Below are 14,242 nucleotides of genomic sequence, written 5' to 3'. Positions count from 1 at the left end.
AAATATTAAAAAAACAATGGAAAAAAAAAAGAGAATGAATAAATAAATTATAGAAAAATGAAAAAAATCTCGAATTTAAGTTCTCTTATTATCATTATCTCCTATTAGTTTTATAAATTTTCAAAATTCTTTATTTTCACGCATCAGATTAATGTATCAACGCATTATATGTATCTTTCATCAGATTAGTGTATCATGTATAAAATATAATATATCTTACTTATTGATTAATGTATCTCATATATTAGATTAATATATCATCGCTTATATTATTGTATCAATTTAAGAAATTTTTATAGTTATTAACTTATAAGGAAGAAATGATAATTTTACTTTAAAAATTTAAAGTATGTGATTTTTGTACGGATAATCTTGCAAAGACCTTACAAGCACATGTAGATCACACTGAATTATGCGACTAGCTTTGTACATTTGTTGGAATAATAAGCTGCTATATTAGTTTGAGGGTAAAATTGACTTTTTAAAATAAATTTAAGGTGAATGTTTGTCTTTTCACTATACTAAGTATAAATCATTTTCAATTTAAAAAATAACAAAAAATATACACCATAAAATTATTTAAATAAATCAAAAATATAATATATATTCAAATTTGTAAAATCACGAATTTTTTTTCCATAAAACATAACTTATGATCAAATTTTAATATTTAAAATTGAAAATCATGATTTAAAGTTAAATATGTTATTGTTTCTTATGATTCACATTATTTTGGTCACTGTCAGGGACAGTTTATCGACATTAATTACCTCCTACATGTTTCATATGATCAAATTTTAATATTTTAAAATTGAAAATCATGATTTAAAGTTGAATATGTTATTGTTTGTTATGATTCACATTATTTTGGTCATTGTCAGGGCAGTTTATTGACATTAATGACCTCCTACATCTTTCATATCTGTAGTATGCCTTCTCTCATCCTGACGTAATAAATATGTTTTGAAAAAATCGCAATATAATTATTATAAATAGTATATTTTCGAGTTGTTTGAGTAATTCATACGTTAATTAAATTTTATTTCCAATTAATATCATCCAGATTATTATATTCAATAGTTTGCCTATTTAGTAGAGCACCATTTTTTAGAGTTAAATCTCTACTAAATTATTATTTATGGCTTAACGACTATTAGGGGATACAAAATCAAATTAAAAATCGAATCAAACTGCAAATTAAGTCAAATAGAAAAAATTCGATTAGTGATTTGGTTTGACTTGATTTGATGTGAGAAAACCCCCCGACTATATTTGGATTGGATTGGTTTGGTTTCAACTAAAAAAAAAACAATCGGAAACCAAACCAATCCGACATTATATATATAATTTTTAAAATTTTATTCTATACGTAAAAATATTTACTTTGATATATATTTTTAAATATTACTTATATTTTTTCATAGTTTATATCTTTTAATATATTTATTTTTTGTTTGAAGTTAGAATTCTTAATGATCGAATAAATATTATGGTCCATACATGTTGGTAATTATAATAAAGTTTAAATCAAAATCAAATTAATGGTAATGCAAAAGGAGAGAATCAATTCAACACTAAGAATGATAATAATATTGAATATTTATTTTTTATTTTTACATAGGTTTATACAATTGAAATACATTATCTAAGTTTACTTTCATTTAATATTTAGTCATGTAACTAATACTTATTAAATTTATTTTAGCATGATTTAGTACTTTTAAATTATAATCAATTTCATTATAACTTATTAATTTGTAATATTTGTTTTACGCGATTTCATTATTATTTTTTGTTGGATATTTAAGTGTCGTTAATCATTTTACATTTTGTGTTATTTTTTTAAAAAACAACTTAGGTAGTTGCATTATGATACATAGGACAAAAGAAATATTTTGTCACGACCCAAAAATGGGTGTGATGGCACTCGTCTTATCCCACCAAGACAAGTCAGCCTAAAACCAAATATCTAACAAAGTGCGGAAGTAAATGACAATCCAACAACAATTCCTATTATGAAACCAAGTTATATTAATCCAATCCCCAAAATCAGGTTGTCACGTGCACAAGCCTCTAATGTAAATATTAGAATTGAAATAAAATAGAAGTCTAAATGAAGTTGTCTTTCAAGTAAAAACAAAGTCATAAACTGGAGTAGGAAAGTTCGCTGAGATGACAAGCAGCTACCTCACAATCCTCCACAAGATGTCTCGGAAACGAAAAGAATGACAAGTATCACGATGATCCAGGCTCGTATCCTACAAAAATTTGTAGAAGCAAGGGGTGAGTACCAAACCACGCGGTACCCAACAAGCAAACCTCTAAACACAAGTTAAGTGAACAAAATACGGGCACTCCTTACACCATATCTAAACCTCCACGCTACAGTCTAATAGGTTACAGTTTACCAAACACACAACTCAATAACCACACTCTATCAGTTTACACATTCTCAATAACAACTCAATATTCAACAGTCACAAGCTTCACAGAGAAACACTCACAAGATCAACAAAACACATGTTCAAGTTCATCAATAATAAAATGTGTAATGCCATGAGATGCAATGTCAAATATAGTGATGCATGTCTTCCCTAACGATACACACCCGCTGTCTCTCAGTCCGGGACCCATGGGGGACATATCTGTCCATGCATCTGTCGCGGCGCACGACACGACCGTCGATAAGTAGTAACCTTTGCGGCGCGCGATACGTCCCTCGAAATATAATATCCGTCGCGGCGCGCGATACGACCCTCGAAAATAGTACACCATCCTCTTACCACAACAATGTCTCAGATACAATGCAAATGACATGCTCAAATGAAAAGGGAGGAGATAACCATTTGATAACCAAACACAATTTACAACAAGAAATACAACACCAACAAATAAACAACAAGTCTCCAAATCATTCTCAACATCACACAAGGAAATACACGAATTTCGTACGCTTAACAAGAGTTTAGAAATCCACTTGCCTTAACCACTCGAATAATCACTCTGGGACTTGAGCCTTCCCTTTCCGTTGAGCTTCCAAATCAATGCAATCTATACAAGTATATATATTCACAATAAGGTTTCAGAACTAACACACTCACACTTTTGTGTGTTTAATCTTGACTTAAAATTTCACCTCAAATTTATAATCAAATTCGTAATTACATTTCAACTATTATATTTTTCAAGTTCCAAGTCTAAGGTTAAGTCCCTCCTTTTTCTTTTCAATACCAACTCTAATAATCCACCAACAATTAATTATCTATCTTAGTATAACAAACTTAATATAATATGATAACAAAATAATAATATATATATATATTGATGGAAGCCACTGGTATTAAAACCAGTGGCGGACAGCGGACAAACAGCAACCAACATCCAAAACTCAACTTGATTCACAATTGCACAAAACATTAAATGCTCATCATTAAATAAATTATGCACACATATATATATACTTTATTATATAATATTATTATATGCACACATCTATGTGCAGAATCAAGAAGATTAAAGGAGAAAACTTACCTAGCAGTTCGTAAGCCGCACAGAAACCCTTCGCCCCTTTTTTTTTTTTCTTTTCATTATTTAAATTTATTAAGTACTAATTGTGATAGATTTTACCCACATATTTTATTAAATAAAGGCTAACTAGTATAGGGTCTTAAATAAATCATCACTTTAGCCCATAAACTATCGATTAATTAACTCAAGTTAAGCAAATATTCAAAATTTCCAAAAATGACCTTCCGGGTCATTACATATTTGAAGTACAAATAAATTATATGTTTGTATGAACACTTTACCGGAAAAAACTGAAAAAACTCAAAAATCTTTAAAAAAAAAAACGAAGTGGAAAAATCCGAGTTTTATAGGTGTGTTTTCATTTACAAATTCAAAAATTCAACACAAATAATTTAGTTTGACACTTAAAAATCCCGAAATAACCCGATCAAATACACCCTTAACGACTATATATATATATATATATATATATATATAAATTGGACCGCGTCTATTGGAAATCATTCAATCAAACGTTATAAAAAACTGCACCCATGTTAGAAATGAAATTTGTAAAGTAATAAGTTTAGGTATTCGACAAAAACAACCAGCAAGTTGGTTGGTGTATTTTACCAATACATTAGTGAAGTAATAAAATTATCCACCCATATTATATGATTTTCGTTATTCTCTATTGTAAAATAGTTGGTATTTTGGAACTTATTTTTCATCTCTAACTATTCAGTAAGTAGCTTTCTTAAATATAAAATAACACAAAGTTCTATCACCTACTTTAAGTTTTGTATTAAAACAAATGAGAAACATAAATTAAGGAACAATAAATTAATACCTCAAGGGTCGATACTCACGGTTTTCACTTAATATCCAATACTCATAATGGAGCTCAATTAAGTCTGGATACCCATTGATGGACGCGAATTCGAAATCTCTGGTTACCATTCCATCACAACTCTTGATAAAATAGATCGATTTGAAGTTTTGTAAGTTAAAACTTAGATGCAATTTAATTAATTCCTTTTTCAAATATGCCAAAATGTTCATATGTGCCGAACAGCAAAATGTTAATGGTGGTAGTAGTTTAGAAATTCAATATTGGAAATCATTATTAAATTAGTACTTTTATTAATGCTTTCAATTATTGCTTGACTAAAAACGTGTTTCATGTATGAAAATGGGAAAAACCTTAGAGATCAACGAAGTTGCTTCCCTATAAATTCATGGGCTTAATGTAGTTCACATACCTAGAAAAAACTAAGAGTAACAAAAAAAAATGTCTAGCATGGCTGAGAAATGGGAGGAACTTAGTGGGAAAAACAAATGGGAGGGGCTATTAAACCCATTGGATGTTGATCTTCGTAAATACATCATTCAATATGGAGAATTAGCTGAAGTGACTTACGATACCTTCATTTCTGATAAAGTATCTAAATATGCGGGAGCTAGCAGATACTCGATGGAAAACCTTTTTTCTAACGTTGGCCTTGACCCATCGAAGTATCGCGTAACCAAATATTTCTATGCTACCTCATCTATTCCACTTCCTGATGCTTTCATTACGAAATCATTGTCGAGGGAAGCATGGAGTAAGGAATCAAATTTTATGGGATATATTGCTGTGGCTACTGATGAGGGTAAAGTTTCATTAGGAAGAAGAGATATTGTGATTGCTTGGAGAGGAACAATTCAGACACTGGAGTGGGTTAATGACCTTCAGTTTTTACTAATTCCAGGACCAAAAGTGTTTGGTGATGGGGGTTTACTTCCTTTGTTTAAACCATTGGTGCATCATGGCTTCTACAACGTTTATACATCAGAAAGTGCACGATCAAATTTTAATAAAAAAAGTGCTAGAGATCAGGTATATATGTATAATTTTAATCTTGAATTCGTACGTATACTACATACTTTGATTTAGGGGTATTTTATATTAATTACGTATATATAGGTTATTGAAGAAGTGAAGAGATTGGTTGAGGAATATAAGAATGAAGAGGTGAGCATAACTGTGACTGGGCATAGCCTTGGTGCATCACTTGCAACTCTGAATGCATTTGACATAGCTTACAATAAAATCAATAAAACAAGTGAAGGCAAGGAGTTTCCAGTGACAGCTTTTGTATTTGCAAGTCCTAAAGTTGGAGATATCAATTTTGTAAACGCATTTAACAAATTGAAACACCTTCATGTTATGAGAATTCATAACGTATTGGATATTGTTCCAAAATACCCACCTCTTGGCTATTTCGACGTTGGGCAGGAAATAATAATCGACACAACAAAATCACCTTATTTAAATCTCCCAGGAGATATTCTCACATGGCATAATTTGGAGTGTTACCTGCATGGAGTTGCTGGAACTCAAGGTATAGGACTTTTAGCAGGTTTCAAACTAGAGGTGGATCGTGATATCGCGCTTGTTAACAAATCTTCAGGTGCATTGAAAAGTGAGTATCTTGTCCCAGCAAATTGGTGGACTGCGAAGAACAAAGGAATGGTTCAACAAGAAGATGGAAAGTGGGTTCTCAATGATCGAGAGGAGTATGATATAGTTGTGGCTGAGGTTTAATTTAATTAATTTGGAGTTTAATGTACTTTGCTATTCTAATTTTATTTCTTTAATTCCATGTAATGTTTGAATAATGGCTTATTACGAACACATCATATGCAATAAATACAAATCTTTGTGAGTGTGTTGTAAGTGGTACTTTCTGCAGCTTAATGCTTATATAAGTTAAACTTGTTTTGTTAATTTTGTGTACATGTTTTTAAGAATGTTGTATTTTAGTAAATTCAGACCCTTCTTGCACATCATAAATGACTATCGTTAAAACGAACTCGAATCAAATTTATTATTTACTCATATGCTAGATATATTTCACATGCACGATGTGATAATTGCGAATTGATTTAATCGATGAGTTATTTCACGGAAACGAATCTAAACTTAAGGACAAGCATGTACGGTGATTAGTTACAAAATAAAATATGAATATATAGTTCCACTGATCGATCGACCAATGATAAAAATAAGCTGTAAATAACATTAAAATTATGTTTTAAGTGACACTTAACATTTTTCTAAACGTCTTCAAAATCTATAGCGATATTGGATTCAATGAACTAATGTCAGTAAGATTTTATCTATGTGTATTTATAATAGTACCTTAATTATATCTTACAAATAGATTAAGACACAATTAATAAATTAAGATCCAATATGTTAAAGTTAGACCATGTAATATAAAGACATACTATTATACATGCACTATACTTGTTATAATCAAGAGCGTATTAATTTAATTAGACATACATATACGCACGAAAAGATAATATTCTTTTTTTTAAAATCTAGTTTTTTAGACTCATTGTGTCCTTTTCATACAGTCAATTATGAGAGGATGACAAGCATTGAGTAGTGATGGGATGGATACCTACTAATTGTTCTAGTCATTTCCTTATAAGCTTTAAATATTCCAATTTAATTTGTTGTTACTTGTTAGGATTATCATTACTAAAGATATTAAATGAATGGTCAAAGATATAAAATTTATCTTAAAATATGCCCAATTTAGCTAAGTTTTATGTTTCATTATTACATAAAGTAAATTAAATTGTAACTTATACTATTGCATCGTTTAATTCTTTGAGATCATTTATGCATTAAATATAGTAAGGTTGAATATTGTATAAATAAAAAAAAGGAAAAGACATAGATTTTCTTCTAAATTTGTCTTGAAAAGTTACTTACACGTTTTAATTATTATGACGACCTATTATACACGTTGACTACTTAAAAGTAAATTTAATACCATTCTACTATGTGCAACACTACTCTCACGATATGTGGTGTATTATACTCGCTATCACATTAAATAAAATCACTTTTAAAGAATAGAATTGTATAATAGATTGTCATGATAGTTTAAACATGTAAATTATAGCTGACTTTTCTTTACAAATTTAAAAGGATCTATCAAAATGAATAATCTATAGGTTCGTTCTTCCAAAATTAGACCAGAGATGGTCTTAAATTAAAACCTTCCAATATTTGATGGTAACTTAGTTAGAGGTCAGGTCATAAGGCGTAGCTAGTAATTTTAAAGTGTAGTTGAATTTAGATTTACTTAAATAATACTTCATCCATTTTAAAAAGAATGTTTCTATTTTCTTTTTAGTTTGTTTTAAATTGAATGATCCCTTCCCTTTTTTGATAACACTTTAACTTTAACTATCCACGTGACATGTTTAAGACCACAAAATTAAAGGACATTTTGATACATTTAACATAACTTTAATTTAGAATTCACAAGATTAAAAAATATTCTTTCTTTTCTTAAACTCCGTTCCAAGTCAAACTAGGTCATTCTTTTTTAATCTTCTATTTTGCTGGAATTCGTTGATTGCTCCGTACGAATTTATAATAGAAAAATTCTTGTTCGTTGTAAGATTACTGAAGAAAAGATTAGTCATAAATTTGAAGAATTTGCTTTTATACGAAAACAAAGACCTTCAAGAATAAACATTAGACCGGAAAGAAAAAGGAGAAAAAAGTAAAGTCTATGTAAAAATATTAAAATTAGTATGCGGTCATACTTTTTTTAAGTTTTTTTTTCCAATTAACTATGACCTGGGCCAGTTTTATTTATCGTGCAAACCAATGAAAAAATAACAACATTGTAAAGCTAAGTGGCGCGCATAGAAAGAGGGATTTTTACTTTGAAGGAAAAATAATATATCTTTCGTTTCATTTTATATAATAATGAAGATTTTAAAATATTTATCAAATTGCCTTTCAGAAAAGTAAACTCACATTTTTCTCTTTTTATAAATGTATTAGAATACTTAAGTGGGGTCAACAAGGATAAAAGAGAAATTATACCTTTAAATACTTACCATATAAGAAAATGTGACATTCTTTTTGGTATTGACCAAAAAAGAAATGATCCCACATTAAAATAGGACGGAAGGAGTAAATATATTTTTGAACTATCGTAAATGATATATGTATATCCTTTATTATACTAGTTCACCACTTTTTGGACGACAGAGACACTAGTTCCTACTCTTTCATTTATTCATTACCAGTTCACCACTAAAAGAACAGTGAAAAACCATCTCATAAGCATGTCCTAAAAATCGTCCTTTTTACGTGATCGTAAAAACTAACCTCATGAAATTTGTAAGTATTATATTGAATTTTGTAAGGAATTAAAGATATCAACCCCATGTCCTCGACAATATCATATCGTGTTTAATCACCTTACCCCATTACAACGTACCTCCACCGCTTCATCTAAAAAAAGAATCTCTTAGCTCTCTTTTCTTGTTAATATTTATTAGATTCCCTTAAAAAACACGTATATTTTCGGGCAAAGGACAGAAATCACACACTTTTAAAGTAAAAGTACAATTTATTCCTTATAGGTTTATAATTACAAAAATTTCTCAAACTGATACAATAATATAAGTGCTGATACATTAATCTCATGTGCGAAATACGTTAATCGCAAAGTAAGATACATTACATTTTATACATAATACACTAATATGATGCGCGAGATACATTAATTTGAATGCCACACTGATACATTAAAATAATGCGTGAAAATTAAAATTTTTGAAAATTTATAAAACTAATAAGGAATAATAATAATAAGAGAATTTAAAGGTGGAATTTCGTTCATATTTCCTATATTTTCGAGAAGGGGTCCAACCCAAAATTCTAAAAGCCTTTTTCATACCTAAAAGGCCCAAACCCATATGGGAATATGTGATCGCTAAAAAACGCTTTTAATGTTCGATTCCCACTCACAACTTCTTTCTATTATACGAGCATTCGCACCTTAAATATTCCCCACTCACCAAAAAAGCTAGGGTTTTTTTTTTCCTCCCCTTTATTTTTCTTCTTTTTAGAATACCTATTTTCTTTTCTTTTTTCTTGCGCAGAGAAGAAATTCCGAAAACTAGCAAACCCTTCGATTTTCCATCTTCAATTGGCTTTCCTCCTTCTGTTAACTTTGATTGATTCAGTGAGAAGGCGAAAGCTATGGGAAGAGGAAAGTTCAAGGGAAAGCCAACTGGTCGCCGCCAGTTCTCCACTCCTGAGGAGATGCGTATGTCTCTTTTACTTGCCTTTACGAATCGCTAAGTTGATTCCTTTTTTTATTTGTAATATCAATTTTTGAGATCTATTACTTGGAATTCGAATTGTTTTGTTTGGTTAAAGGTCGATTGGTGATTGAAGGTTATTGCTTTAATTGATTTGTTTAAATTTCTTATGGTAGATTTGTCAGGAGAATTTTCTTATCTTAGGTGAATTTAGCTGGATTTTCACAATTAGTTGGAATATCTAATGATTATTGTGTTCGAAGATGTTGACACTGTGGAGTATGTTTGAAAATTTACTTAGTGAAGGTTTGCTTATAATTGATGGTTAGTTGGATAGTTGAAGTAGTTGTAGATATGTTTTTTGTTTATTGTGGATGAAGTTGTATATTCACAAACCTTATTTAGGTTGCAGTGCTCATTGTGTATGTGTGTGTGCCATGAAAGATTTTACTTTGTGTTGGTAGCAGAAACTTGAATGAGAAAAAAGGTTCTTGAGGGGTGAAAAGTAGTTATTTTTCTCATTGTATAGAATCTTTTTATAGGTTGAAACTAAGTTTTCAGTTTATGCCTAGTGCAATATAACTACAGTATCCTGAAATATCAGATTGATGTGCTTAAACACTTAAGTAATGAAGAAAGGATTTTTCTTTAGGCATTAGCTACAACACAAATAAGAGTGACTTAGACATATAGCTTAATCATCATACTATTATTTCAAGAACCTGGGGGGTCATGCATGGTGCAGGAACTCTAATTGCTGATTCCCTATGATCTTTTGGTTCCTGTTAGTGGTGAGATCTCCTTCCCATATCCCCTCCCTTCGCTCATGCAATTTCTCTGTCTTTCCATGCATGTACTGGTGTAACGAGTTCTCTTCCATGTGAAAACTGTGTGCTAGTAATTGTGGATCTGGCTGCTTTATCTTGAGTCTGTTTAATATTTATTGCGCCTTCTGTTTCTTAAATGAGACACTGGTTATAAATACCTATTTATTCAAATAGTTGACATACTGGAGCTGACATGGCATGGCTTGTATGCTTGCAATGAACTGCTCATAGTCTGCTAAGTCATTCTTAATATTTGCTTTTATTTTGCAGTTGCTGGTACTTCTCGACGTCCTCGCACATTTAAGCAGGTGAATATCTTTGGCTTTCGTTTTTCTTTGCTCCTAATAAATTTATATCCTCTTTCTTACTTTTAGAAGTTAGTCTATGCATACATCTTAGTAAAGAGGGGTTAGCACTGATGGGTCAGCTTCACAACATTATTTATGGTGTTCTCCTTGAAATTGTACTGCATGGAACTTCAAAACTTAACTTCTTTATGAAACATAACCATGTGAGATGATAGCCATTGCGATCAACTTTTTGATGTGGTATGAGAAGAATTGTCAAAATTATACAATTTGTGGTATGTGAATGTGTTCTCATGACGAGCTAGAGTGCGTTAATCAGTCACCTTTGTGTTGTGTGTGCAAACTGGTGTCATTATCTTGTAAACAGTTTTTTCATATTTGTTGCCTTGTTAATAGTTAAAACATCCTCGTTGACTTACCCTTCGAAGGGCATGCTGTGACTCTGCCTGGGATGTTTATTCTATTTTCTTCTATGTTTGTGTCCATAGATGTTAATATATCTCAGTCATCAAAAATCTTCTCTTGTGCATGTAATCTGAGATTGATGATTTGAATAATATGCATTATCTGATATATGATGAAAGAAAATTGCCTTTATAATTAGTATTGCCTGCATGCTTAACTTCTATTGTGTGCTCTGCCTAATCAATTTTTGAGGTCTTCAGGAAGAGGCTGAAGCTGAGGATAATGAGAAATTTGAAGAGGAGTCTGAAGAGGAATCTGAAGAAGATTCTGATGGAGAGGTCAGTTATTTATGATTCATTGCTTCATTTTCTTTACACTTTAGGAAAGAGTAAGTGGTTTGTGACAACTGCTACTTCTTAATCTTTTCTGTATTTCCCTTACTAAAAAAACTAGTGCACTACTTATTGTAAACGAATTTGTGACATACTATACTTACATCTCAAGTTATTTGAGGTTTGACTATTTGAATCCTCATTTCAAAGTTGGAATTGATTTAATATGGAAATTTGCGTCCTCTATGCTTTGTGGCTGTGGAAAATGTATATTCAGATGCTCACTTCTTTTATTGTTCCAAACAGAGGCGGAAAGGTACCCAGGGTATCATTGAGATTGAGAACCCCAATTTGGTGAAGCCAAAGAACGTGAAAGCTAGAAATGTTGATGTAAGATGGGGCACAGTGAACTTGCATTTTTTCAATACTTCATTTAATTGTTTTTGGATGTAACTTTGAATGTGGGCATTTTCTGTGCAGATTGAGAAAACAACTGAGCTTTCAAGACGTGAAAGGTAAGTTGAAGCTTTTTTTGTGTTTCCTTTACAATATGATCCCAATGAAGTCACAGATAAAGAAGCCTTTTGTATGCCTCCTATATGTTTTGCATGAATACTCCCTCCCTTTTCTGTTCTTGGACTTCAGCAACTACCCTATTTTTTTTTTCATTTTCTCATTGTTTTCACTGTCCTGCATCTTTTGAGTTTCAAACCTTGTGTCACTAATCTTTGGGATTTCTCTATCATCAATTTTTTTAACTTCCTGTACCACTTTAATGATTGGAGATATGACTGCTAGTTTGGTCCTTTTACTTGTTATCAACCGTTGTCAGAGAGAATAGAATATACAGGGAATAATATCTTTCCCAAAGTTATTTCTTTTAGCCAGAGTTTGTCAATGTCTAGGAAGTTCAGGATGTGCCAAATCTCACGGACACCTTAAAGGCCCGAATTTAAACCGAGATTAGTTCTTATTTTTCTGCGACAAGACTATATTCCCAGGCCATTGTTGCAGATAGCTGCTTCTTTGCATGGGAAATACTCTTTGCTCTATCCAAAATCCCAGCTACTTGTGTCTGTGTTTAGCTCAATGGGTGCAATGAACTTGTATTACATACAGCGGGAACAATTGTAGGCTTTTTGTTATTGTTATATTTTGGAAATTATACAGTATTTTTGTGTTCTTTGGAGTGTTGACAAGTCAAGCTAAAAGAAGGAAGAAATATCTGAAGTCTTGTGTATTAATTCTGTTACTGATACATGCAACACGGTAACATAGTTGGTGACATATCTTCTGGTCCTCGGTAACTTCTATGTCGTTATTAATTTACATGGTACTTGTTCACAGGGAAGAGATAGAGAAACAACAAGCTCATGAGAGGTATATGAGGTTGCAAGAACAAGGAAAAACAGATCAAGCTAAGAAAGATTTAGGTAATATTACAGAGCAATGGCTCTAGCAATAGACTTACTTTGTTTTGCTTAGAATTATCTGGTCTTGTTGTTCGTTCTGTGTACTTAATAGTTTGTTTGAGCTGTTGGGTGGGTGGGTTGAGGTTTTTTCATCAGAATCAAATTTTATTCTCAAGTCTAATTTTAAACGTCTTGTTACTTGAATATGATCATACCATTTGTAAATATGTGGTGATGTGAAGGACTGTATTTGAGTTGTGAAGTTTGAAGTTGGTAAGTTGTTATCTGGTTGGGCACATATTAAAGTAAAATATATTGATTTTGTGCTGTTCCACTTTTGTAGAACTTGGATATGAACGAACTCTGAAATGATGTGCCATGGACTTGAACCAGTGTTTCTTCTGTTATAGATCGCAAAAGTGCTACTTCTAATTCTATCTCGTAATTTTGCAGAACGCTTGGCTCTCATACGACAACAAAGAGCAGATGCTGCCAAAAAGCGAGAGGAGGAGAAAGCTGGTACATTCTTCTATACTTGCACGCTGGTTGTCTAAGATTCTCTTCCTTAATTTGCCAGGGTTAAATGTTTTGCATATTTTCTGTGCAGCCAAAGAACAGAAGAAGTCGGAAGCCCGCAAGTAACATATGATGGTACTATTGATTCCCAAGTACAAGAGATATCCCTACCAATATTTGGCTAACGATGGAGTTTATATTTCACCGTTCATTTATGTTATTGTCTTAGTTTATAAGTAGACATCTTATAGATGAAATCATGGAATTATATTATAAGCTCTAAATCTTATATACACAATATTTCTGGCCTTAACATGAACAATCATGGGAAGGGTATACTTTTTTTTTTTATTGGTTGAATTATTGAGCTATGACTATTTTACAGTATTAGGTAAACTGTGGTGTTTGGTATGAAAAATGTTTAATTTACGGAAAATGTTCCTAAGAAAAGAAGTGGTTCTTCCTTATTTCCCATTGTATGATTGGCCGCAGAGTGTTAACAAGACCGCAGTGATACTGAGGTTCCTTTCCTTCCACTTCTACTTGCACCACAATTTATATGTGATTTGATTCTCTGTGTATTGGTTCCATACTTTGTATTTCTCTTAATCTTAGCGTAAAATTGTGTTATTCACCAGCTTTTTTCAAAGTTGCTATCATGTTTTTGGCTATTTATATCATACACACCTTGGGTCAGCTTATTAGTAGACGTGTTTCATCTGAAGTGAACAGTGCTTTGATGAAATTGTGAGTAAACATGAGTAGTAATATCTGTTATGGTTAGGAGTGTGTGGTGCCACTACAGA

The 14,242-nt window shown here is 31.5% G+C and overlaps 2 protein-coding genes across 2 annotated transcripts; both read left to right on the top strand.

Moving 5' to 3' along the window:
* The first annotated feature begins 4,662 nt into the window (after positions 1-4,662).
* LOC101243853 (phospholipase A1-II 1) lies at positions 4,663-6,215 on the top strand. The gene is made up of 2 exons (XM_004232895.5): positions 4,663-5,386; positions 5,474-6,215. The coding sequence occupies exons 1-2, from the start codon at positions 4,799-4,801 to the stop codon at positions 6,092-6,094; spliced, it is 1,209 nt and encodes a 402-aa protein (XP_004232943.1). The 5' UTR covers positions 4,663-4,798; the 3' UTR covers positions 6,095-6,215.
* Positions 6,216-6,866: 651 nt separating this feature from the next.
* Positions 6,867-13,886, top strand: LOC101250571 (uncharacterized). The gene is made up of 8 exons (XM_010318488.3): positions 6,867-9,641; positions 10,734-10,771; positions 11,437-11,514; positions 11,815-11,898; positions 11,989-12,023; positions 12,856-12,941; positions 13,374-13,439; positions 13,528-13,886. The coding sequence occupies exons 1-8, from the start codon at positions 9,575-9,577 to the stop codon at positions 13,560-13,562; spliced, it is 489 nt and encodes a 162-aa protein (XP_010316790.1). The 5' UTR covers positions 6,867-9,574; the 3' UTR covers positions 13,563-13,886.
* The last annotated feature ends 356 nt before the right edge of the window (positions 13,887-14,242 follow it).

The sequence above is a fragment of the Solanum lycopersicum genome, chromosome 2 (assembly GCF_036512215.1).
Source record: "Solanum lycopersicum chromosome 2, SLM_r2.1".
Taxonomy (NCBI): domain Eukaryota; kingdom Viridiplantae; phylum Streptophyta; class Magnoliopsida; order Solanales; family Solanaceae; genus Solanum; species Solanum lycopersicum.
This window is presented reverse-complemented; position numbering and strand designations above follow the sequence as displayed.